The sequence below is a fragment of the Rhineura floridana genome, chromosome 7 (genome assembly GCF_030035675.1).
Source record: "Rhineura floridana isolate rRhiFlo1 chromosome 7, rRhiFlo1.hap2, whole genome shotgun sequence".
Taxonomy (NCBI): Eukaryota; Metazoa; Chordata; class Lepidosauria; order Squamata; family Rhineuridae; genus Rhineura; species Rhineura floridana.
Window position 1 is genome coordinate 36,117,772 of NC_084486.1, and position 27,829 is coordinate 36,145,600.

General features: G+C 44.3%; 1 protein-coding gene across 16 annotated transcripts in view; it reads right to left on the reverse strand.

The window, feature by feature from the left end:
- Window positions 1-27,829, reverse strand: part of CDH23 (cadherin related 23) — a 785,528-nt gene that overhangs the window by 136,106 nt on the left and 621,593 nt on the right. For 14 of the 16 annotated variants that reach the window (XR_009763949.1, XM_061635238.1, XM_061635232.1 and 11 more), the window contains 5 exons: window positions 21,992-22,052; window positions 21,289-21,437; window positions 7,654-7,789; window positions 4,246-4,634; window positions 4,061-4,162 (listed from right to left, as the gene is read on the reverse strand). Coding sequence is in view for 15 of the 16 variants with exons in the window: in XM_061635238.1 (XP_061491222.1) it covers window positions 4,061-4,162; window positions 4,246-4,634; window positions 7,654-7,789; window positions 21,289-21,437; window positions 21,992-22,052 (837 nt within the window). In the remaining variant the exon portion in view is untranslated. Of the gene's footprint in view, window positions 1-1,397; window positions 2,341-3,621; window positions 3,625-4,060; window positions 4,163-4,245; window positions 4,635-7,653; window positions 7,790-21,288; window positions 21,438-21,991; window positions 22,053-27,829 lie in introns of those variants that run through there. The other 2 variants (XM_061635248.1, XM_061635242.1) reach the window with 2 other exon arrangements.

Genomic DNA, 27,829 nt, shown 5'->3' on the forward strand with positions numbered 1-27,829 from the left:
GTTTATTATAGGAAATATGGTAAGTGGAGTGAGTGAGAAGGGGGAGTACATGGGCTGTGGAATGCTGGATGATGATTGGCTGTGTGTCTGAATGGCTGAAGATATAAATGAGAGGATGACTTGAGTCGGGGTGGGGGTTGGACAGGGTGGTTGTGGACAGGGAGGTTGATGTGGAGAGTAAGAGGTGGCTGTTGAGATATTGGATTGGGAGTTCTGAGGCAAATAGTAGGAATTAGGAACATAAGAGAAACATATATGAAACCATATGCTTGTCAATGAAATCTATAAGTAATCTTGTTATTCTTAGTGTTATCAATAAATATTTTCTTGGTTTACTTAAACCCTGATTCCTCAGCTGGGGGGCACAGACCAGGGGGGAGGCAGAGTAACCGAAGAAGAAATAGTATTGAATGGTGGCAGCGGTGAAGGAAGAGATATTGTATCAACATCCAGTACCACATAGCAACCCAGAGCTGTGAGCTTCATAGGCAAGAGGCTTCAGGGGGGTTGGGAATTACCTATACACACAGACACAAGGTATCAAAGTAACCAGGAAGAGACTAAGGCATAGTCTAGAGCAGTGATTCTCAAATGGTGTGCCAGGGCACACTGGTGCGCTGCAAGAGGTGGCTAGGTGTGCCGCGAATATTATGAAAGCATATTATTATTAATTTATTTTTATTCATAGTTTAAAATATATTAATATATTTTTAATTTTGTACATGAAGTGCGCCAGAAATTTTTTATGTTTTACAGTGTGCCGCGAACCAAAAAAATGTGAGAACCACTGGTCTAGAGGTTATATTGGATACACAGAGTGTTGGGTAGTGTGGCCTAGCAGGGGGATCTTTTGAGATCTGTGCTAGAGCAGAGAGAGGGTAAAATAAACACGACGTTCCTGACTGTTGGTAGCCACGAGTGACAGCGACACAGGTGGTGCCAGGGAAGGACGTCACAGAGGGTTCCTCTCTAATCCCTACAACTATATTGACAGAGGAAAGTGAAAACCTCCCATTTATTACAGAGGCTCCCCACCCCACTAGTGCTGCCACATGAATCTTTTCAGGAATACATGGAGCCCAGCAATACATGGAAATTCCAACAGAGACCTCATTGAACTCTCACAGTATCAAAATACTCTCAGAATCACTGCACTGTAAGAACTGTTGCTATCCCTTAGTAACTATAAGAAAGGGATTAGCTTGTTATGGATGTACCTGAGCTGCAGTCATGAGTCCAGAAACACTCTGATAGTATTCAAGCTGTGTTTTCTATCATTAGCTAAAGGAAATGCTGTCATGTCTAAAAATAACTGTACATGCACACACACAAGACACAAAGGAGGAAAAAAAGAGGAAGATGCATTTATTTGTGAGTATTTATTTACCTGGTGAAAGGCTCCAGGAGCAGGATAATGCAGCAGGGCCAGCTTCTAGAGGAAGGCGGTGGGCCTCTTTCTCCTTAATTTGGGGTGATTTTTTATTCTTGTAGCAAAAAATCAGTCAAAAGAGGAGGCATGCTTCTCCACTAGCAAGAACAAGTAGCTGCTGCTGCCAAACCTGTCTCCTCTAGTCCATCTCAATTATTCTCATTGTTGGCTCTCTTTTGGCCCCTTTTCCAACACAATACCACAACCTTTTCCAAATCTATGGTCAGATATGCTTTATTATTATTCCTTTACATATTCCAGTGCTGTGTCTTCACACTGAAACCTTTGACGGCTGGGACCTTCTTTAAATTAAACACAGGACTCTGGAGATGACTGAAGAACTATTTCTGCACCAAGTCCAATTTGCTTTTTCTAATATTTCAAGGTATCCAGAATAGGGTAGGATGGACACCAAAAAAATCTGAGGGGAAAATACTCTGTTCCCCCTCTTTCAGTCTCAGGGCTAGGGAGAGGGGCCTAAAGGAGTCATAAAAGAGCTCATGAAGCATTTATGTTCTCAATGGCCACACCTTCTATAATGTTTCCCAGTGCTCTTAGGGACAGTTGTTTAGTTCAAATTTCCTGAAACTGTGAGTTGAACAAAGTCTGTTTGACAAGATAAGATACCTGTCCGTGTTAAAGGAATTTAGAGTGCATTTGTATTTTAAAGTAATTCTGGTTCTCTGCTTAGCTGAGAACTAGCTCATTTTCTATTCTTTCTCAAAAGTGCTAGGTAATTTTAAAGCTTGCATGTCCAATAAAGGGCATCTTACATGTTTTGCATCCTACACTGCAATCCTACATGAAAATGTATAGCAACTGCTGCTTGTATGAAAACCGTCAGATAGGATCGGAGGCAACAACAAACAAAGGAACGATGACCACAATTGGAAAATAAACAATCTTACCTTCTGTTGGATGGAAGGACAAAACAAGACACAGAAGAAGAAAAAGTTATCAGATTTAAATCCTTTTAAACAGTGTGGTTTGAATTCAGTGTTTTAGGAGAAGTTGGCTGTATGTCAGAGACACAGATCCAATGAAAGGAAAATACAGGTAAACTGTGCCCAAACTCTGTTGTTGTTGCTTTACTAGTAACCCCCCCCCCCACATCTAAGATGCATAGCATTCTTGGCTATTTATTGCCTTGTCTCTTGACCAACTGCAAATTTAACACTTAGCATTGTCTGCAAATACTGAATGACAAATTCCCATTTTCCCCTGGAGATTTGTCCTCTGAAAGCTGTTACTTGCCCCAGGAAGAAAGTTGCAATGAGTGGAACATGAAATCTGGCCCTCAGTCATATACCTTTGTGTGTACTATACCCTTCACATATCCCTGTTCCTCACCCCCATCCAGCTCCCCAGGCCTAGACTGTGTCTGCAGCTGCCCTGATGAAATTCATCTGCTGTCATTTTTGACCAACAGTAATGTGCAAGAAGAAATGAATGAAAAAGGGGTGTGGAGATATCTATCTCAAGACTAAGACTGATCTTATTCTGCTTATTAGCACATGTGTTTTCATGGGGAGAAGGACATGACTCTGAGTCCATGCATATGCTCTTCTTAAATGTTATATTGCCTTAATTCTGATGTGGGATCACAGTCACACCATACATTTAAAGAACTCTTATACAACTTTAACAGTCATGGCTTCCCCTAAAGAGTCATGGGAACTGTAGTTAGTTAAGGATAATGAGAGTTGTTAGGAGATGCCTCACAAAGCTACAACTCTCAGCACCTTTAACAAACTACAGTTCCTGGGATTCTTTGGGGGGAAGCCATGAATGTTATAGTGGTATAAGACTACTTGAAATGTATGGTGTGGATATGACCCTAGTGAACATTAAAACTCTAACAGTAAGGCATCTAGAAACATAGCACCTTAAAAATGAGAAGACTCAGTCGAAAGGTGACAATCTGCTTGGCCTGTATACACATTGTTTTCAAAACGCTGTAAGGGTAGGAAAATTCATGCTAACAACACACTTTAAATTACTCTATTTGATGTTCAGGTAAGATTGAAGTAACTGAACCAAAGCAAAGACATCCCATGCAAAAAATGTGTGATCCAGAAAGTCACATATACTTTGTTCAAAAGAACTAAAACCAAATATCCTACTGTAGTCAAGGGGTTCCATGACATACTTAAAATGATTACCTGGGAAATAAGCCCATTGTAAAAACTTACTTTCTTGTCTAACTAATCTTATCACATGAAATATGCAAATTACCATCACCTTGCTTGTACTGAAAGAAGCACATGTTGTTTTCTTATACTGATGAGTCATATATAGTGGGAATGGGTATCAGGGAGCAATGTCTGTCTGTCATAGTAAATATCTGCACTTCCCTAGAGAAGCTAAATTCATACCTGAGAACTACTAACTGAAGCATCTCAGAGGATAAGACTGTATTTAGTAATGTAATAAAAATCAGTAATATTATAAAAAGTTTTCCTGGGGAAACAATAGAACAGAAAGAGAAATGGGACCAGGAATTCAATAGCCATTTCTGCATAATGGCCTTTGTGTGTGTGCGTGTGAGGACACACCTAGCCTTGAAAAGAATAGCCAATTTAACATTGTCTTACCATGCAATGTCAAAGGATTAAAGCAAAAATAGCTCACCACAGTTGAGTCAAGCTTTGGACCTCCATCATCAGCAACAACAGTTAGGGTGTAGAAATCTCCCTTCTCTCGATCCACCTGTCCTTTGACTGTGATCACACCCTGCCAAGGAAAAAATAGATACACAAATTTCCAATGCCAGAGTATTACATTAGGTGACGGGAGTCCACCTGTAAACTACTTACAGTGATTCCATTTATTTTGAACAAAGACAGAACTTGGGGATTAGTATTGGGGTCAAACTTGTACGTGATCTGGTTCAGGTTGTCAATGGAGCGTGCCTGGACTCGAAGCACTTCTGAACCCAAGGCAATGTTCTCTGTGATCACGGCTTCGTAAGTGACATTTGAGAACTGCACAGCCTCATCAAGTTCATTGAGGAGGCTGACATAGACACTGCAGAAACCTTGGTTATGGGGGGGTGCTTGGTCTGTGGCTGAAACATTCATGAGGTAGCTGGTTTTTGTCTCATAGTCCAGATAGTCAATTGTGGTAATGAGTCCAGTGCTCTCATCGATTTCAAACTTTTCCTCAGAACCTGAGATGATTTTGTAATTCACCAGACCTCCATTTCCTATAGAGAGAAAAACAGGTTTAGTGTGTGGCACTTGTAAACCATGGTTCAGTCGCATAGTGCCTTGGGATGAGAGTCTGAAAATCCAGGAACACATTTAAGGCTTACACCTCAACTTATATAGAAAAGTAATTTCCTTTCGATACATTGTGAAAGCCAACTTCAGAATTCCCATTCCCCTGTTCAGTGCTATTATATTGCCTGGGCAAAACCAAGTTGCAATACTCCCATAAGGACTCTGCAGAGCAGGCTGCTGGTCCCCCTGCTTCTTAGTGCAGTTCTGTCCCTTGCAGCTTGGGTTTCTTGTGGACCAGAGTGCAGACATAGTCTGGAATCAAGACTTTTCAGGCAGCAGGAGTTATTGCCCTTGCTCCCTACTGACAGCCTGATGGCCCAGCTCTATTGCTGGTGTCTAACAACCTACTTCCTCTCACTGAGTGTGATGGGCACACACTGATTGATTCCCAGACTATCCAATGTTCACAGTCTCCACTGTAAGAAGCAGAATGCTCCTACAGCAAAGGTTCCAAGTCCCAAATGGTCATCCTTTAGAATAATGGCCATTCTTCCATCATCACCTCTCACAGAGTGTAGTCCTTGGCACAGAACACAACTCCTTTGGTCAGAATCTTCCTTTGGGGCCTCTTTTTTACCTCTGCTCACTTAGCAACCATAGCCACATGGAGTCCAGGGTGGCACTGCAACCCTAATCTAACCTAACACTGGAGAGTCAGTTTGGTGTAATGGTTAGAGTGTTGTACCTGGACCTGGGAGACCAGGGTTTGAATCCCAACTCAGGAATGAAGCTCACTAGGTGACCTTGGGCCAGTCACTATCTCTCAGCCTAATATACCTCACAGGGTTGTTGTGATGATAAAATGGAAAGGGGAGAACCATGTATACCACTTTGAACTCCTTTGAGGAAAGGTGGTATATACATATAAAAAATAATAAATACCTTTTTCCCCACACTCATTCTACCTGGTGGGCTTTTAGCATCTGGGAGAGACAAACCTTTAAGCCCTTTGCAGACCTGGACCTCAACTGCCTCAGACGGATTGGCTCACTCTGATCTCATTCTGACAGACAGCTGAGCACTCCCATATTTTCTTCCACTTCACTTCACCAGTTCCACACTTCTCTCGCCCTTATCCACCACTATGCTACTGCTCTAGCATTCCAGATCCCAGGGCAATGAGTCACACTTTCCCTAGATACCCACATATATAAATAAGCTCATGATCCTTCTTTTCTTTCACCCCATCCTAGTAAATCTTCCTGCATCTGCCACAGGTGCCAATTAGTGACAATGTACACAGGGGCTTGCTACAGTTTAAGTGATTTGGGGGCCCAGAATTATCCAAACATTATTCAACTTACACTATCAATTTGCCACAATAAAACAGTGGTTGTGAGCATTTGTTTGTGTAGTATATCTAATGTCTACGGTGCCTTACAGAGAAGCATAAGCAAAAGTAAGATCTGTGCCCCCCAAATTTAGAATCTTTTAACAAGAACACATTGGGACGGGAGACAATCAAAGGAAGGCGAGGGGTGAGAAGAGTATAAGGGATGAAAGTGAGCAGATGCATTTTACATGTACTTTGAGTTCATTTCAGTCCTTGATATGGAGTAAAGAGAATGTATTCATCTATAATGGAAGAAAGTTATAAAAGTGGCTGCATGGGCTATCAAGATATAATTTGCAGATGCTACAGGTTTCCAATAAACAATTTTATTTTATTTATTATTTGATTTATATCCCGCCCTTCTTTCCCACAGGAGCCCAGGGTGCCAATGAGACTAACTTAGATTCTGGTTAGGAATGTCAGGTCAAAAGAGGCTAAATATAATGTATTACATAGATGCTCTTACTGTATGTAAATGGGTAGATAATTTTATCCAGTACTACATCGGCACTACTACTACAAGCTTATATTGCAATAGTACAATACTTCATTGGCATTGAGACCACAATAGTGACCCATATTTTGAAGACTTGCATTTCTGACTCATAAAATGGGCTATACCTAGATAAAGCCCCATTCTAATAAAGTTTACTTCCCGACCACCCTCCTCACTATCTTCTACTCCATTGTGTCCTTCAGATCTTGTGGATTATAGATTGTACAAGTGGTGGCCCACAACAAAATGCTGCAGAATGTTTTCACTTATGTCTGTAGGGGGAACTGAAGTGAAAAGAAAAGCTCAAATACTACATTCTGTCAGTAAAATAAGCGTCTTGGGATTCTTTTAGTAATACTGATTGACCTTTTGTATAAGCTATCTGTTGTACTTTCTTATACTTAGGTTTTTTTTAAAAAAAATCTATTTATTTTTGTGTGTGTGTGTGTGGTTCATTTTTTTTCTTTCTGCAAGACAGGATACAATTTTTCTGTATTTTCCAGGACCCTGGAACCTGGGTGCCAATAAGATTTCTCTGTTTGTCTTCTGAGCTTGGTGGGGAGAATGGTTTTGAATCTGGCACTCAGCCCTGACAGCCTTACAAGGCAGGGGGCTGTTTCCCAGCTTTACAAGGGGCTTGGAGCATAGATTCCAGCAAAGAAGCTTTCTTTGCCTTTCATCAAAACTCAGAGGGGAGGCAGGGAATGGGGCTATTAGGGCTTGCAAGACCAAGGAATGACTTCTGGACTAAAGTAGATGGTTTGCTGCCCTAATACTACCAGGACTCTATAGAGGCATGAAAGCAATACATATGCTTAGTTCTCAAATTCTTTTTTGGAGGAGGGATTGCTCCCCTTGGAGGTATTGATTTTATGTACTTCTGCAGATCTCAGGATTCCCCTGCTTGAACTTCCCTTCTGTGCATGAGCAGCCTTATTTTGGCTACAAACTTGTTGCACTCAGCACTTGAGGTCAGCATTGGAAGGAGTAATTCTACATAGGGGCCACCAAGAATAAGGGCAGGACTGGCAAATGAAATCACAGAGAACAAATATAAATCATGGAGAGTCACAATGGCTTGAAAAACATGACTATTCTATACATGTTCCTGTACCTGTGTCTCGATCTGTTGCCCGGACAACTGCAACAGATGTCCCGATCCCAGCAGTCTCTCTCAATCCCAGCCGGTTATATTGCCTTTGGGTAAATACTGGCACTTCATCATTGACATCTTCCACATACACAATTACCTGGGAAATGTTAAGATAGAAACTATTTATTTGCCTGGAATCTGTTCTGGGGGGACAAGAAGCCACACTTGATGAAGAAAAGGCCTGATGTAAATACCACTGCATAGAACTGTGAAGTTGTAACGGACCCAAAGATCAACTCCATGCTGAAATGTATGATCAGCCCCTCGTGCCTCCCCATTACAAAAAAACACCATTTGTGTAACAAGCAGAAAGCAAGTACACTGCAGAAAGGTACCAGCAAAGCAAATATCTCCAGACCGTTCAAGCAGGTAACCAAAAAAGAATTATAACAAAACGAAGCTTAGCTCCCCTAAACAACAATTGAGACCAGGGTGTGTGGATGGGGGAGATAGTCAATTCACATTTAACGTCAAATATATCAAATTCACACTTTCTGAAACAATACAAGAACCAACACGCAGCCATCCTTCTGGATTTTTTAATACAGTTCTCCAGACAGTGTTTACAAAAATGCATGTATTAGGGGAAAGTGTACCAGTGAATATATTGGTGAAAATAACATACGAAATGTATTATATTGGGAGAAACTGTTAACAAAAATGTGTACGTTGGTCAAAACTTCATACAAAAATGTATTTATTGGGAGAAATTTGCATTAAAATGCTGAAGAATTTTCATGAGGTTTTTACAAATGCACAAACTGCTGCAGAAATGGGGAGCACTGAATTTAAGATTGGAAAAATGACAAAATGGGAGAACCAAATTCGACAGATCCTTCCATCCTTACCAGGTGGAAATTCCTTTCCAGACCAGATTGATGTATATACTGTATATGCCATTGAATATCTTGTGTCTAGCTGTGGCAATTGCTGTTACCCCAGAAGAAAGAAAATACAACCAATATAATATGAAAGAGAAAAAAATGCCTCCTAAGTTAGAGCAGTACAACTGAGGCAAGTGAATAACAGAATATTCCATTCCATTTTTCATGAGTTCAGGTAGACCCTTCCTGAACAGTTTATTCTCAGCAGTGAATGGTTGTTTGCCTATATTAACATGGGAGTAGCTAATTAATTAGGAAGAATTTAATGTCCTGAAAAATTGGTTAGAATATTACTGGATATCCACAACATAATTGAAACCATGCTGCATATTATAAGGGTGGGGGTTGTAATAAGGCTGGCTAACACTTTCCATGATAAGATGCACAAAACACTTGTAATTTCTCTCATCACATTTGTCTGCATCAAGCCTTTGAAATTAAGAAGAGAGGGAACTCTGAAACTGTCCTTACTCTCATGAAATTCTGTTCAAGTTCAGCAGAGTAGTAAATGTCAAAAAAAATCTGTTTCTCATTATATAGATTCTTATGAAATTCCACTAACATTTGGTAAGGTCAAGAACTACTAGAAAATCTATTTCACTTGCATTCCTCACATTTTAGCAGGTTTCATACAGAATGTAGAGGGAGTTTATGAGGGTTTCTGCAGCATTTTTACATGAATGTGAATGATGAGTTGCAGAGAATGAGCTCCCGCAACATGTCTCCAACAACAGTTTTCCACTTTGAGCCTGAGACATGACTTTGAAGGCCTAACCTCAAGTGTAGAGTGCAACAAAATTAAGGAAGCTCTTCATGTTTAGTTCAGGAGCAAGAAAGAGTCAGCTCAGATTATTCATCCCAGCTACGCCATGGAGAGCAATAATGTTGTTTTGGAGAACAATGGAATAAAATGAAACAATTCTAACTGCAAGATTTATAAAGAAAAATGGAATGTTTCCATAACCAACCAAAGAAGCACAAAGTCTATGTTAGATAAACTATGGTTATTCAAACCTCTGTATAACGCACTCCAGGGGGCTTTGCAAGCCTTAATGATCAGCTGATTGTTGGGGCTTCCATGCATAGTGCTATGCGAAAATGGGTCACCTGACATCACTGTGATGTTGGGTGATTGATAGGTAGGTAGCTCTGCCCACCTGTCATTTTTGGCCCATGGAGAGAGGGTGGGAGAGATAAGAATTCAGAACACTGGGCAGATACAGTTCCTTAAACCTGAGGTATATGAATACACTATTTTCTCATATGCAAAGCCCTTAGATGCTATGCAAACTTTATTGCTTATAGTCAGATAAACTATTTTCAGTATAATGTACACTCCCTAATTATCTAAATATGTTATATGCTTTCCTCCACCCTGTCCCAATTAAATAGAAATGGTGCATACTGTCAGTGCCAAGCTGTGGCCATGGACGGCTGTATCTGAATTGGGAGGGTGTGGTCACTGAAGTCAATGGCTGGGAAATCTGTACCCTGGAAGGCACCAGAAAGAAGCTCCTGATCTGTTGACCAGAAGGGCAGAAAACCATGTACTCAGCATTGACACCAGACCCAGTCTATCCAGAAGGATCATACAACCTGCCAATCGAAAGGGCCAATGTTGCATACCCCTATTCTCTTTTGGACCTGAGAAGGGCTCTTAGGCCTGTACAAACACAGTCCACAGTAACTCATAAATCTAAATCCCCACTTCAGACCCCAAAGTTTCTGATTCAACCTGAGGAATCTCAAAAACTCTGTGCGAGACGTGTGTTGCATTTTGAAATTCATTATGCATTTATTTTTCTAATTCATTACTTAATTCATTCTTTAAAAAAAAATGTTGCTCCACCTGAGCTTGTATTTTTAATTTTTTTTAAAAAAAAACATTATTGTAATACAATAAAAATATAGAAAATAAAACAAAATATACAAAGCTAAACCAGACAAAGCCAATACATACAGGGTTATTCACGTATCAAGTAAAAGGCGAACTCGTGTGATGTGTCTATTTAAAACATGGAAAAATATACAAAAAGTGCATTGCAAATAATCCCAAACAAAAGCACAGTGTTTTGGGATATGGGTTTTATAAGGTTCATTCATCATATGAGAGATGAATGACAACCATACTGCAGAAAAAGCTTCTGGTGCAGCTTTGCCTCTCTGTACTTTCATATGGTGCATCCATTTTTCTGAAACTATGAAAAAAAGTTTCTTATACAAAGCATCCAGGTTCAAATTTGGTGCTTCCTTCCAATTCTGAGATATAACAAGCCTCACGCCAATGAACAAAGAAGTGATTAAATCCTTCAGGTGAAGACTGACAGCTTGATCAGGGAAAACAGACAGAAGGCAAAGACCAGGATCACAACAAACATCAACATGCAAAATAACCCCATTTCTTGTAAGACCAACTCCCAGAAACTCTTCACAACAGGGCAAGACCACCATAAGTGGAAATAGGTACCACTCTCCCTACATTTTCTCCAACACGGGGAATTAGACGTTTGTGTCATCTGTGACATTTGTACTGGGGTGTAATACCACTGGTGTAGCATTTTAAGGGAATTTTCCTTAATACTTGCAGTGACTGAGGCGAATGGTTTGGAAGTCCAAACATGATTCTAAACATTTTGATCAATCTCCACCCACAAATCAGCCTCCCATAATGCCTTCAATGCTAAAGTGCAGGAGGATGTCAGTTCCAACAAAACTATAAATACAAGATACCTGACTCTTATAAGAAGTAACAGACTGCTCCACCAAGCCTTCAAAGGCTGTCCGGGAGGGGTCTATAGGCTTGGTCTCTATGAGTCTTATTTGAAAACAAATAGTAAATCTTCCAGATTAACAACCAGTTAACAGAGCTCCTACTCAATACTTTCTGAGGTTGGGCTTCAGGCACTGGATTTCACTTGATGATAAAAATTATGCAGATGGGATGTTTCTTTCCCTCAAAATTTTCCGTAGAGCTTCATGGCCCACAGAGTAACAAGAAGGGTAATAAACAATAGGAAGAAGTGGGGAAATGGAAGGGTACAAACATTTCTGCCACCATTTCCACCAGGACTGTGGAGATGGCACGCCAGACCTTCGACTCCGACTCCTCTATTTTTCTACTGTCCGACTCCGACTCCTTCATAAATGGCAAATGTATATTAACTAGTAATAACACATTTAGTGTAGTAAAATGGTAGCACAAGGCATTTCATCACCACCATGTGATGGGAGTTGTAGTTTAAAAAGGTAACTTTTCCAAACTCTGGATTCACGAGGTGGTGATGAAATGCCTTGTGCTACCATTTTAGTACAGTAAATTTGTTATTACTAGTTAATATACATTTGCCATTTATGAAGGAGTCACAGTTGGAGTCGGAATCGGAGTCAGTACATTTCTGCTGACTCCGACTCCACCCAAAATTGCTCCCGACTCCGACTCCACGACTCCGACTCCACAGCCCTGATTTCCACACTGTTAAAACACAGAGTAAGAAAGGATTGTCTATGTCCTGGAGGAGTTTGCATGGGAGAGGGAGAAGAGGCATAGCCCGTGATTCTGAGTCGGCCCAAATCTGTCTCCATCCAGTGGTGTACCAAGGGCGGAGTGGTGGTGGGAGCGGTCCGCCCCAGTTGTAGGCAATAAGGGGGTGCTAGGTACACCACTGGTCCTCCTGCCCAGCCCTCATTGGCCTGGGGTGTCCTGCTGCGCTCTTCACTTGTGCTCAACTCGTTCTGCACACAGCTGCTCCGCGATGGGTGGAGGGAAGGCAGGAGAGGGACGGACGGATGCTGAGCCAGGCGGAGGTGGCCATGGTGAGTCAGCCCCCCCGGCTGACTGACAAGGACAGGGGCCTGGGCGAAGGTGCAGAGGCTTCCCGGTGCTCCTCCGGTTTTGGCGCAGCGAGAAGAGCGTCTGGGGTGAGGTGGCCAGAGGGGGGCAGGCAGGCAGCCAGCCCAGACCCAGCCTAGCACCTGGAGGCCCCCTCCCTGACCCACCCGCCTGGGCTCGGCTCCACCTGCCTCTCTTGATGGCACGCCCATCGCAGGGCAACCTCTTCCTGCCTGTGCCGGCCTTGGCGGGGGTCACAGCAGCCGGGAATGCCGGGCATGGTGGGGTGGGGCACGCACGGAGGGGCTCCATCTTTGGAGGGGAGCTGTAGTTCAGCAAAATCTGGAGGGTCAAAGGTTCCTCACTCCTATTCAAGAGGGTGGAGTAGCTCCACTATGAGGAAAGGGTATAACATTTGGGGGGGGTTAGTTTAGAAAAACGTTGTGGTGGCGGTAACATGATAGAGGTGTATAAAATTATGCTTGATGTGGAGAAAGTGGTTTAGATTTAGATCCTGATTCTACAGGTTACAACTAGCATTGGAGTATATCAACTCTCTGTGCAAAGACTAAGGGCCCCTGCAGATGTCCTTTTCATTGCACATTTATAATGATTTGCGCTCATGATGGCATTGGGGTGGTTATAAGTGATCTCACTTTCAATACTATTTTTGACTGCAAATATTTCAGTGCAGATATACTACTTTGTTTCTAAAAAAAACCCCTTTGTTTTTGGATGTTGTAGAATACACCTGCAAAAAACAAACAAACCCAGTCTGGGAGGGCTTTGAGTCAAAATGGCCTTTAAGACTCCGTGCATGTCTATATATAGAAATAAACTGGGTTTTTCCATCTGGAAGATTCAGTGTTGGCCTACAGTTAAATGGGTGTGGCTTGAGAGTTTGTGTGTATGCATCCAAAGGTGCATGATGTGTTCCTATCTGCCTTCCCACTGTATCTCTCTGTTATCTGCCTGCTTAACATTATTAATTAGTTAATGCCTGTAAAGCCCTTTGAAGTTCCAAAGCTCCGTAAGTATCGTAAGTATTATAATTCCCATTATCTGCCTGATGTATCTCTCTTCACCTATCTACCTGTCTATCTTTTCCATCTGTCTGTTAGAATAATAATACTTAACAATTATAAGAGTGTTTTCTAATCTATAGTCATCTTTCATGGAACTTTACAAACATTAACTAATTAATCTAATCGAACCGTGTTGCAAACAACTCCTCCAGGGAATTGATGACTCCTTGGATGAAGGAGGTAGAGAGGTATTTTTCATTTTGCATTTTGGGGGCAGTATGATGATGCAATAGAAGAAGCATGCATGAGAAAAAGTTAAGACATGGAATAGGCAGGAAAATGGAAGTCAGAGCCAGACTCACCACAATGTGTCTTTCTCGCCAGATAATGTTGGATGAGTTTCAACTACTGCAGCCTGAGGATGTGGACAAGGTACTTGGTTGGGTTTATTCAACTACTTGTGACTTGGTTCCTTGTCCTTCATGGCTGATAAAATCTGGCAGGGAGGGGATAGCATGATGGGCCAGGGAAATAATTAATGCTTCTCTCCGAGAAGGAGTGATCCCAGGCTGCCTGAAGGAGAGGGGAGTAAGACTACTCCTAAAGAAGCTTTCATTGGACCTGGAAGATACTAATAATTCTAGATCAGTGGCAAATGTCCCCTGTCCAGGCAGGGTTCTTGACTGGGTGGGTGCCAACCAGATCCAGGTACTCTTGGAGGAGACAGATTTTCTAGATCCATTTCAACTGAGGTTCAGGCCTGGGTTTGGTATGGAAACTGCCCTGGTCACCCTGTACAATGACCTGTGACGGGAGAGAGACGGGGGAGTGTGACTTTGTTGATCCTCCTTGAGCTTTCAGTGGCTTTCGATACCATCAATCATGGTATCCTTCTGGGGCGAGTGTCTTAAGTTGGGTGTTGGATGGATGGTTCCCAAAGGTGGTTCTTGGGGAGCATTGGTCAGCTCTGTGGGCTCTCTGTGAGTACCACAGAGTCAGTTCAGTCTCTATGTTGTTTAACATCTACATGAAACCATTGAGTAGGTTCATATGAAGTTTTGGAGTGTGTTGTCATCAGTATGCTGATGACACGCAGCTCTATTTCTCCTTTTCATCTTCTGCAGGGGACGCAGTGGATGTGCTGAATCAGTGCTTGGTTGCAATAATGGACTAGCTGACAGCCAATAAACTGAAGATTAATCCAGACAAGACTGAGATACTATTGGTGGGTGGTTCCTCTGACTGGCTAAGTGGTGGGCGGCCTGCTCTAGATGGGATCACACTCCCTTTGAAGGAGTGGGTTTGTAGTTTGGGGATTCTCCTGGATCCATTGCTGTCACATCAGGTACAGGTGATAATGGCACAGAGTACCTTCCATAAGCTTAGGCTGGTGGCCCAATAGTGACTCTGTCTGGACAGGGATAACCTGGCTACAGTAATCTGCACTCTGGTAACCTCAAGGTTGGATTACTCGAATGCATTTTATGTGGGGCTGCCTTTGAAAACAGTTTGGAAGCTTTAATTAGTGCAGAATGTGGCTGCCTTATTATTGATGGGTTCAAGATGAACAGATCATATAACACCAATCCTGTTCCAATTAAGATACCTACCTGTACACTTCCAAGCCCAATTCAAAGTGCTGGTTTTGAATGATAAAGGTCTTTATGGCTCAGGACCCCAATATCTTCTGGAACGCCTCTCTCAACATGAACCTTCCCAGACCTTAGATCTTCTTCTGAGGCCCTTGTCCAATTCCCCCCTCTGATGGAGACTCAGATGGTAGTGACAAGGGAAGAAGGCATTTTCAGTTGTGGCTCCCCATCTGTCGAATTCACTCCCTGGTGAAGTCTATCTGGTGCCTTCACTGACATTATATATACGAATTTCAATAAAAGAAATTTTTCACTGTCTGCATTTCTTTTCTGGCCATTATTATTCGTTTCATTTCATGAACCAGGCCCTGCAGGAGAAAGAAAGCATCGCCCCAAGGGAAGGAGAGGCTGCTGCTGCTGTGCTGCTGCTGCTGCGGGACCACCACCTCCACCACCCTTCCCAGAGGGACTTCTGCCTGGCAGGACCAGGCCCCAGGTACCCAGCCAGCCAGGACTGATTCTTACCACCTGTCCCTCTTTGGAGGGATACATAAGCCGGCTGGCTGAGGTGGCCTGGGAGACCCAGGCCCTGCAGGAGAAAGAAAGCATCGCCCCAAGGGAAGGAGAGGCTGCTGCTGCTGCTGCTGCTGCTGCTGCTGCTGCTGCTGCTGCTGCTGCTGCTGCTGCTGCTGCTGCTGCTGCTGCTGCTGCTGCTGCTGCTGCTGCTGCTGCTGCTGCTGCTGCTGCTGCTGCTGCTGCTGCTGCTGCTGCTGCTGCTGCTGCTGCTGCTGCTGCTGCTGCTGCTGCTGCTGCTGCTGCTGCTGCTGCTGCTGCTGCTGCTGCTGCTGCTGCTGCTGCTGCTGCTGCTGCTGCTGCTGCTGCTGCTGCTGCTGCTGCTGCTGCTGCTGCTGCTGCTGCTGCTGCTGCTGCTGTGCTGCTGCTGTGCTGCTGCTGCTGCGGGACCACCACCTCCACCACCCTTCCCAGAGGGACTTCTGCCTGGCAGGACCAGGCCCCAGGTACCCAGCCAGCCAGGACTGATTCTTACCACCTGTCCCTCTTTGGAGGGATACATAAGCCGGCTGGCTGAGGTGGCCTGGGAGACCCAGGCCCTGCAGGAGAAAGAAAGCATCGCCCCAAGGGAAGGAGAGGCTGCTGCTGCTGTGCTGCTGCGGGACCACCACCTCCACCACCTTTCCCAGAGGGACTTCTGCCTGGCAGGACCAGGCCCCAGGTACCCAGCCAGCCAGGACTGATTCTTACCACCTGTCCCTCTTTGGAGGGATACATAAGCCGGCTGGCTGAGGTGGCCTGGGAGACCCAGGCCCTGCAGGAGAAAGAAAGCATCGCTCCAAGGGAAGGAGAGGCTGCTGCTGCTGTGCTGCTGCTGCTGCGGGACCACCACTTCTACCACCCTTCCCAGAGGGACTTCTGCCTGGCAGGACCAGGCCCCAGGTACCCAGCCAGCCAGGACTGATTCTTACCACCTGTCCCTCTTTGGAGGGATACATAAGCCGGCTGGCTGAGGTGGCCTGGGAGACCCAGGCCCTGCAGGAGAAAGAAAGCATCGCCCAAGGGAAGGAGAGGCTGCTGCTGCTGTGCTGCTGCTGCTGCGGGACCACCACCTCCACCACCCTTCCCAGAGGGACTTCTGCCTGGCAGGACCAGGCCCCAGGTACCCAGCCAGCCAGGACTGATTCTTACCACCTGTCCCTCTTTGGAGGGATACATAAGCCGGCTGGCTGAGGTGGCCTGGGAGACCCAGGCCCTGCAGGAGAAAGAAAGCATCGCCCCAAGGGAAGGAGAGGCTGCTGCTGCTGTGCTGCTGCTGCTGCGGGACCACCACCTCCACCACCCTTCCCAGAGGGACTTCTGCCTGGCAGGACCAGGCCCCAGGTACCCAGCCAGCCAGGACTGATTCTTACCACCTGTCCCTCTTTGGAGGGATACATAAGCCGGCTGGCTGAGGTGGCCTGGGAGAACCAGGCCCTGCAGGAGAAAGAAAGCATCGCCCCAAGGGAAGGAGAGGCTGCTGCTGCTGTGCTGCTGCTGCTGCGGGACCACCACCTCCACCACCCTTCCCAGAGGGACTTCTGCCTGGCAGGACCAGGCCCCAGGTACCCAGCCAGCCAGGACTGATTCTTACCACCTGTCCCTCTTTGGAGGGATACATAAGCCGGCTGGCTGAGGTGGCCTGGGAGACCCAGGCCCTGCAGGAGAAAGAAAGCATCGCCCCAAGGGAAGGAGAGGCTGCTGCTCTTGCTGCTGTGCTGCTCCTTTCTTTTTCTTTTTCTTTACTTTTTGTTGGTGTGTTGATGCAATTTGAGATGAATGGGTGCCTGATTATATGAATGTATGTTTGTTTATATGCTGTATATATGGCTGTATATATAGCTGTTTTTATACGTTTAATTGTTGTATATTTTAGTTGTATTATGTGCTTCAGAGAGAGTTTTATCCATCAGGCGGGGAGACTTGAGGGGGCCCCAATTGCCGTAGTGACGGGCAAAGGAAGGTATGGCGCTGTGAGAAGGACGTGCCAGGTAAGGGGAACGCGGTCCAGACACGTTGTGGCTGTGCCTTGTTCCGGTCCTTCCCACACCCGCAAGGTCGTTGGTAGTCCTATCAGCCAACTCTCAGATCTCCAGTTGCTGTTATTAAATGCCAGATCGGTATATAATAAAACCTCCCTCGTCCACGATTTGATTGTGGATGAGGCAGCCGATCTGGCATGTATAACCGAGACCTGGGTGGGTGAGCAGGGAGGAGTTGGTCTCTCTCAGCTCTGCCCACCGGGGTACCTGGTCCAGCATCATGGTAGATCTGAGGGTCGGGGAGGTGGGGTTGCTGTCGTCTATAAGAGTTCCATCTCACTCACCAAGCACCATGTTCATTCAGTTACTGGCCTGGAGTGTTTGCACCTTGTGTTGGGCCAGAGGGACAGGCTGGGAATCCTTTTGGTGTACCGCCCACCTTGCTGCCCAATGGCTTCCCTAACTGAGCTGGCGGAAGTGGTCTCGGATATATTGTTGAGGTCCCCCAGACTAATAGTACTGGGGGATTTCAACATTCATGCCGAGACCACTTTGTCTGGCGCGGCTCAGGACTTCATGGCTTCCATGACAGCCATGGGGCTGTCTCAATATGTTAGTGGTCCAACACATGTATCGGGGCACACTCTAGACCTTGTTTTTGCTACTGAGCATGGGGAAAGTGATCTGGATGTGGGGAGTTTTACAACACTCCCTTTGTCATGGACAGACCACTGCTTGCTGAAGTTTAGACTTTCAGTAACCTCTTCCCTCTGCAAGGGTGGGGGACTTATTAAAATGGTCCGCCCCCGGAGACTAATGGATCCTGAAGGTTTTCAAAGGGCTCTGGGGGATTTTCCGGCTGATAGGACTGGCGCTCCTGCTGAAGCCCTGGTCGCTCTGTGGAATACGGAGATGACCCGGGCTGTAAACACGATCGCTCCTGCACGCCCTCTCCTGTGTAGAGCTCATACAGCTCCATGGTATACTCCGGAGCTGAGAGCGATGAAGCAAGATAGGAGGAGGCTTGAGCGGAAATGGAGACGAACTCCCGACGGATACAATTATGCGCTGGTTAGTGCTTCGACTAAGCTCTATGTAGGAGCAGTGAAGGCAGCTAAAAAACATCATTTTGCTGCCACTATTAAATCATCTCTTTGCCGCCCAGCGGAGCTCTTTCGAGTTGTCCGGGGGCTTCTCCATTCAAACCCTCCGGACACGGTGGAATCATCGGAGGCCCGCTGTAATCAGTTTGCCGATCACTTCCAGAATAAGATCTCATGTATCCGCCGGGACCTAGACTCTCAAGTTATAGCAGTAGATCCTAGTGAGGTGTCCGGAGCACAGTCTTGTCCTGTTTTGTTGGATGAGCTTCAGTTGGTTCAACTCGAGGACGTGGACAAGGTGTTTGGACAGGTACGTGCAACCACTTCGGTACTGGATCCTTGCCCCTCCTGGCTGATAAAAACTAGCAGGAATGGAACAGGTAGCTGGGCCAAGGAAGTGATAAATGCCTCTTTACGAGAGGGAGTGGTCCCGGGCTGTCTGAAAGAGGCAGTGGTGAGACCACTCCTGAAAAAGCCTTCCTTGGACCCAGACAATTTTAACAGCTACAGGCCAGTGGCGAATGTTCCATTCCTGGGCAAGGTCTTGGAACGGGTGGTTGCTGGCCAGCTCCAGGCGCTATTGGATGAAACTGATTATCTAGATCCATTTCAATCGGGTTTTAGGCCCGGTTTTGGCACTGAGACAGCCTTGGTCGCCCTGTACGATGACCTATGTCGGGAAAGAGACAGAGGGAGTGTAACTCTGTTGATTCTCCTTGATCTCTCAGCGGCTTTTGATACCATCGACCATGGTATCCTTCTGGAGAGGCTCGCGGAGTTGGGAGTTGGAGGTACTGCTTGGCAGTGGTTCCGCTCCTACTTGGCGGGTCGTCTCCAGAAGGTAGTGCTTGGGGAACATTGCTCGACACCGCGGGCTCTCCAATATGGGGTCCCGCAGGGGTCAGTTTTGTCCCCCCTGCTTTTTAATATCTACATGAAGCCGTTGGGAGAGGTCATCAGGAGTTTTGGAGTGCGTTGTCATCAGTATGCTGATGACACGCAGCTCTACTTCTCCTTTTCATCTTCTTCAGGTGAGGCTGTCGATTTGCTGAACCGTTGCCTGGCCTCGACAATGGACTGGATGAGAGTTAACAAACTGAAGCTCAATCCAGACAAGACTGAGATGCTGTTGGTGGACGGGTTCTCTGATCGGATGGTGGATATATACCCTGTCCTGGACGGGGTTACACTCCCCCTAAAGGACCGGGTTCGTAGTCTGGGAGTCTTTTTAGACTCTTCCCTCTCACTTGAGGCTCAAGTAGCCTCGGTGGTTAGGAATGCGTTTTACCAACTTCGGTTGGTAGCCCAGCTACGTCCCTATTTGAGTAAAGAGGACCTTACATCAGTGGTACATGCTCTGGTAACCTCACGTTTGGATTACTGTAATGCGCTTTACGTAGGGCTACCTTTGAAGACAGTTCGGAAGCTACAACTAGTGCAAAATGCGGCGGCCAGATTGCTGACAAGGACCAAGCGGTCCGAGCATATAACACCTGTTCTGGCCAGCTTGCACTGGTTGCCAATATGTTTCCGGGCTAGATTCAAAGTGTTGGTATTAACCTATAAAGCCTTATACGGTGCGGGACCACGATACCTTGCGGAACGCCTCTTCCGATATGAACCGGCCCGTGCACTACGTTCTGCTACGAAGGCCCTCCTCCGGGTTCCAACTCACAGGGAGGCCCGGAGGGTGATGACAAGATCTAGGGCCTTCTCAGTGGTGGCCCCCGAACTATGGAACAGTCTCCCTGAGGAAGTACGCCTGGCGCCGACTCTGCTTTCCTTCCGGCGCCAGGTCAAAACCTTCCTATTCTCTGAAGCATTTTAAGTTACATTGATCTAATTTTAAAAATGTTTATTGTATTGTTGATTGTATTTTAATATTATTTTGTTATTCATTGTATTTTTATACTATTTTATGTTCACCGCCCAGAGAGCTATCGCTAGTCGGGGTATATAAATTTAATAAATAAATAAATAAATAAATGATTATTACTGAAAATAATTTTGTCATAGAGAGGAGGGGGGTGTTAAAAAACGATCCATTCCGGGTGTCAAATACGCTAGATATGCCACTGTCTCCATCTCAACCCACAGTATCCATTACTGTTGGAAGGGAACCCAAGGGATCTGGGAAAAGAGCCACCATATCATCAACAAATAAGGTGAGGAGTCCCCTTGCCTGTATCGTATCCTTTAATTGAGGGCTCTCCTCTCAATTTAACAACCAGTGGTTCAAGACAGAGAACAAATAGGGCCCTTATTTCATTCTGAAGAGCAAATGCAACCTAAAGAAGGATTCAGAATGTTATTACTCATTCGGTAAACAGTTTGCCAGAATTTTGCCGTCCAGGGCTCCTACTGGGAGGAACAGTAGGATATAAATCAAATAATAAATAAATAAAAATAAAATAATCTTCATCTCTGCTGAACCTCTGCATAAATATGCTCAACATTTGCTACTGTAACAATTTGCATTATAAAACTCTTCACAATATTTCATTATCATCAAATTGTAAACCTGATTCAACAACAACCAACCTCACTGCCAGCTCTATTATAACCATTAGAAGACCAATTTCCCCCATCGCCTCATGACAGCCCTTGTGGTATTTTGAAGATGCATTACCCTAACGGAGCTTCTCATTGGTCCTTGTTCACTATTGTAGGCTTCCACTTCAAGGACATGGGAGGAATTGCGTTCTCTGTCCAGGGGTCGTAAACCCCGCATGACCAGACCGCTGCTGGGATTGATCCGGAAGTTGTTGTAATTATTTCCTGTTGATGACAAATAAAGACTGCAGAATGTGACAGTACACTCGCAATTTGAAAATTTCATCCTCCTTACAGTTCTTCCCTAAAGTGTACAGTACTTCTTATGAGGAATCTTTTTACACTCTACCTTGTACTCTGCCTTGACAATAGGACTGGTATTCATCTAAATATTCACACTAGTGCAAGTATTAGTGCTAGCATCACAAGATTTCTCCCCCCATCCTCCCTCCGTATGTGCCCTGTGCCGTTCCCAAAATCTGCTCCAGAGGGCTGGACGGAACTCCCAAAATAGATTTAGGGGACACGCAGGGGGAGGAAAGGAGGAAAACATTCCATTGTGCAAGAAGAAATCCTTGTGGTGACGGAACATTCACCTTAATGCTATGTCGAACACAACCTGAGGTGTTGAACCTTATTGAATGGAACTGAAAAACTGGAGTTAAGGTAAGGATGAAAGTGATCAATATGGTTGCCCCACATATTGTACAAGTATCCTGTGATAATGTTTTTTTTAAAAAAACCTATCCAAACTATATGTACATATTATCTTTACTTACCGCTGATGATCCTGTACCAAACACGGCCATTCATACCTTCATCTGCATCTGTGGCTTTCACCTTTGAACAAAAAACAGACAAAAGAAACAAACATACATAACTGGCTGTGTTCACATACGAAGTCATGGTTTGTTTTAACCACATTTGTTGAACAAACCGTAAGTTGTCTCACAGACAAGCAAATAAACATGTGTTCTCCAGTTCCTGTTCCATCGTGCCTTTCTGCCTGGCAAGTATCTGGGTTAGAGTGGCCAAACAAATCATGACTGAGCAAGGCTGTTGTGTTCAGATATAATGCCAAACTATTGTTAAAAGAAACCATGGTTTGTAACCCAACAAACAACCATGGCTTCACACTGTGGATTGCTGGCAGAAAACAAATCTTTGTTAGTGTACTTGGCCAGGTTCGCATGTTCAAACAAACTACAGTTAGGATAAACAAATGTTATTTAAATATTTATTTAAAACATGTGTATCAGTATTTCTGTTCCCAGGCTCATAGATGATAAATGCAATCAAACAATGAAAGCAATGTTAAAAAAAACCCTAAAATAGCAAAATTAATACAAATTAAAATAAAAACAATTCAGGCGATATTTTGAAAAGCCTGGGGGGGGGGATCAAAAGTCAACAGAGTAGCAACCTGGCAAACCTCCCTAGGAAAGCAGTTCAAAAGCAGAGCGCCACAACCAAAAAAGCCTTCTCTCTAGCCCTGTAGTTTGCCTTCCTTGTTAGGCAGAGCAGCCACATTTCTAGGTGTGGCATTTGCCAGCCAATCTCCCCCCCCCCAGGTGGAGAGGATGTGAGGGCCAGGTCAGTGGAAGGGAAAGGCAGGGAGTGTTAACTTACTTGAATGACGTTTAATTGATTGAACTGTCTCACCCTTTTTTGAGAGATCCCCAGGAATACCAGACTCAAAAGCTTGACTTTGCCTATAACTACAGTCCTCCTTCACCTGTGGTCTGTCCCTGTGTTCTGATTCCTCATGAACTGAACTACTTTGGTAAACACAGTGAGCTCCTGAGTTTGGCTTTGATGCTGCATTATCTATTTCCGTTTCCACCCAAAAACCAAACTTGTCCATACTACAAGTTTAGGGAAGGGAAGAGAGAAAATAAATACTATAGGGTGTGTTTGTTAACTCAAACTATGTTTAGATGATGATCATAGTGTCATAAATGTTCTTGAGTATGTCTTTTCCATTGTCTTTTTATCTCAACAGATTCCTCCAAAGATTGCCATGTCTTACAAGTGGAATTCTTGATACTGAGTTGTCCCTAATACATGAATAAAGACATACCAAGTAGATTCAAAGTTGTCTGTGTCTGTTATTCCATGCTGAGCTTTTGATTGCCTAGTCACTTTATCCATGACAGCTATATGCCAGACACTCTCTAACCAATTCAGTTCCTGGCAATTATTTGATGAGCTACCACCATAACAAAAATGATTAAATTTTAAAACAACATATCCTTTGATTTCCCTGTGAATAAATTAAATAATGCTCGTCTAGGGTTAAGAGGAATTAAATAGCCTGTAATAACTCCTGCTTCATCAAATATCAGCTTCCAGAAATACTGAGCTTTCCCACGTTCCCACAACTTATGGTAGTATATGGCAGTATGATCCTAAGATCTTACATCTTCTCCAGCAGTTAGTGTTTAACTGGGGATCAATCCCATGGCATTTTGTTTGAGTTTAGTGTTACTGAAGCTTTTTAGAGGTGAAGAAAAAATAATATTGGGTTTAAGAGTGTGTTGAAAAAAGTGTTTTGATTTTCAGGATCTCAGTTTGTGGATACTTTTGCCTCTCCTGTTAGGTTGCTATGAAAGTGTCAAATTATTGACATCAATTGACATTAATTAAACCAAAAACAATTGTTTCCTATGGTAATTCAAGGACAGAATCCTGAAAAAGCTCACACAACAATAGCATGAGCACCTTCATTCACAATAAAATGTGACTGCCATGAGTTAAGTTTTTATTTATTGATTGATTGATTGATTTATATCCTGCCCTTCCTCCCGCAGGAGCCCAGGACAGCAAACAAAAGCACTAAAAACACTTTAAAATATAATAAAAACAGACTTTAAAATACATTAAAACAAAACATCATTAAAAACATTTTTTAAAAGCTTTCAAGACATAAAAAAGGTTAAAAACATGTTTTTTTTAAAAAAAAGGTTTAAAAACATATTAAAAAGCAATTCCAAGCAAGACTGGGATAAGGTCTTAAATTAAAAGGCTTGTTGAAAGAGGAAGGTCTTCAATAGGCACCAAAAAGATAACAGAGTTGGCGCCTGTCTAATATTTAAGGGTAGGGAATTCCACAGGGTAGGTGCCGCCACACTAAAGGTCTGTTTCCTATGTTGTGCGGAACGGACCTTCTGATAAGATGGTATCTGCAGGAGGCCCTTGTCAGGACCCCTCCTGTGGTCTCCACCCTGTCTTGATCCCCCTCAGAGTCCGGCTCTCAAAACGGTTCTCTCACCGGCCCTAACACAAATCTCTCAAGATCCCACTGCTAGGCAGCACTGTGACGCCCTTCCCTGGCTCTCCCTGTCAGGTTCCTACCTGCTCGTGGCTACTGCCTGTCACTAGGCACCACCAGGGACTCCACCAGTCCAGACTGTCCTTTTTTATGGTTTCTCTCTCCGCTCTAGCATAGACCTCACCAGATCCCCCTGCTAGGCAGCACCACCAGTCACATCCTATAACCAGTATCCCCAGAGACTCTGCCTGAGTCTCTCTCAATCAGGTTACCTCTGTGACTGCGTGCTTAAGCTGTCCCAATCCCTTTGATCTATACAGAATGCATATAATTCTGGTTTGCTCTGAATACTTGTGGTGTTATATTCTTCCCTTCACCGCTGCCACCATTTGTTATTGTTACCTTTCAGCCTTGGTATTTACCTTACCCTCCCTTCTAGTCTGTGAAACCCCAGCCAAGGATCAGGCCTTTGGTAAACCAAATAAGTATTTATTAAATAACAGAGATAACAAGATTAATTTATAAAGGCACATAAGCATATGGTTTCATCTATTACTATGATACTTGACTTATCATTAACTAGAACTCCCACTCTCTCTTTCTCCACACTCTCCACACTCTCCTGACAAACACCTCTCAAACACCTCTCAAAAACCCACCAAAACAACCCACTCACGTCCACCCAGATTCAACTGTCATTCTTCCTTTTATACGCTCAGCCATTCTAACACTCAGCCAATCATCCAGCATTCTACTGCTCATTTACTCCCCCCTCCTCTTTCATTCCACTTACCACATATCTCCTATAAAAACAGCACTTACCATATATACATTAATACAGGAACATCACAAGCACCACCTGACACTCTCGGTAAACAATATTGCCTTGAGACTGTGCCTTAGTCTCCTCCTGGCCTATTGCTATGTTGTGTCTGGGTGCACTTACAGGCCACAACCCCCCGTATCTTTGTGCCTATAAAGATTACAGCCCTGGGTTGTTTTGGATATCTGATGATGTTACACTATCTCTTCACCCCTGCCACCATTGATACTGTTTCCCAACCTTGGTATATGTCCTGCCCACCCTTCTCGTCTGCGAAACCCAGCCAAGGATCAGGCATTTTGGTAAACCAAGAACTATTTATTTATTATTTACACAGGGAATAACAAGATTACTTAAAAGTTCAGTCAACAAGCGTGTGGTTTCATAAGATGTGTTACTCTTTATATTTCTTAGTCATAGATAACCTGCCTCACTACCCACCTAAATCCAATCCACCCAACAACCCTCTCCAAAAAACCCTCTCAGAATTCCAACCCAGAACAACTGTCATCCTCTCATTTATACTTTCAGACACCCAGGTGCTCAGCCAACATTCTTCAACATTCCAAACCATATACTCCCCCCTCTCATGCTTACCACATATACTCTAATTAACCTGCACTTACCATATTTACAATATTACATTTACAGGGGCATCACAACCCTCACCTGCAGAGCACAGTGACTGACTGGGTATATAAGGGTAAGATGGTCTTTCAGGTATCCTGGTCCCAAGCTGTATAGGGCTTTGTACACCAAGACTAGAACTTTGAACTTGGCCCAGTAGTAAATGGGCAGCCAGTGCAATTCTTTCAGCAGCGGGGTGACATGTTGGCAATACCCTGCCCCAGTGAGCAGTCTCACCGCTGCATTTTGCACCAGCTGCAGCTTCCAGACCAACCTCAAGGGCAGCTCCATATAGAGTGCATTTTGCATTGGTGGCTAGGAAGATCAGAGCTAAAGTTACAAATAATGTGGAGGCCACCTGAGTTAATTATTTTTTAAAAGGATGTAAAGAGTTACCCTCTTTACAGACACATTTTACAGATGTATATCTTTTATGTACATAATTCCCCAAGATTGGATGGCAGATATGTTTTACTTAACAAGGTTTTTTTGTATATATTTTATGTAAATCATGTATCATGTCTTTTGTATTGTGTATTTTCACTCTTTTTATTTTATCTTTTTTTTTTTTTACCTTTTTGCGGTGGCTATATAGCTTTAAGCAAATAAAGAAATACTACTACTACAGTAATCCAGTCTGGAGATTACCAGTACGTGGACAACAGTGGTCAGGCTGTCCGGGTCCAGAAATGGCTGTAGCTATCTTACCAGCCAAAGATGGTAAAAGGCACTCCTAGCCACTGAGGTCACCTGGGCCTCTAGCGACAAAGATGGATCCAGGAGCACCCAGACTATGAACCTGCTCTTTCAGAGGGAGTACGACCCCATCCAAAGCAGGCAACTGACCAGTTATGTGAACTTGGGAACCACCAACCCACAAAACATCTGTCTTGCTAGGATTCAGACTCAATTTATTGGCCCTCATCCAGCCCACCACCAAGTCCAGGCAACGGTCCAGGGCTTGCATGGCCTCTTCCAATTCAGATGTCACAGAGAAACAGAGCTGGGTATCATCAACGTACTGCTGTCACCTCGCCCCAAATCTACTGATGACTACTGCCAAGGGCTTCATATAGATATTAAACAGCATGGGGGACGAGATGGTACCCTGCGGCACCCCTCAGCACAACTGCCAGGGGACCGAAAGACAGTCACCCAATGCTATTATCTAAGAAAAACCTTGGAGATAGGATCGGAACCACTGTAAAACAGTGCCTCCAATACCCATCTCACCAAGTTGGCCCAGAAGGATACCATGGTCAATGGTATCAAAAGCCGCTGAGAGATCAAGTAAGAACAGTGTCGCACTCCCCCTGTCCTTCTCCCGATAAAGGTCATCCATCAGGGCGACCAAGGCCGATTGAGCCCCATAACCAGGCCTGAATCCAGACTGGGATGGCTTAAGATAATCTGTTCCATCCAAGAGTACTTGCAGTTGCTGCGCCACAACCCTCTCACTCACCTTCCCTAAAAAGGGGGTATTTGCAACCAGTCGGTAGTTGTCACAAACCAATGGGTCCAGGGTGGGATTGAGAAGGCAGCAAGATTTTTTAGCATGTGTTTTTAAATTGGTTTTTTTTTAAGTGTTTTTAAATTTGTTTTTAATGTTTTTGATTGTTGTAAACTGCCCAGAGAGCTTCGGCTATGGGGCGGTATACAAATGTAATAAATAATAATAATAAATAATAATATGTAAGTTGAATGATAAATACTAATAAATCTCGGAGCAGTCGGTCTATGAGATGCACACACAAACATGCACTGCCCAGATCCTGACTCACCAAGTCTCCTGCATGCAGCTGCCCCACTTCCTGAAACTGGGCTTTGTCGCTGCCCATTCTTGAGTCACATTGCACAAGTTGTGTGTGTGTATCTTGTGTATGTGTCATGGGCCTG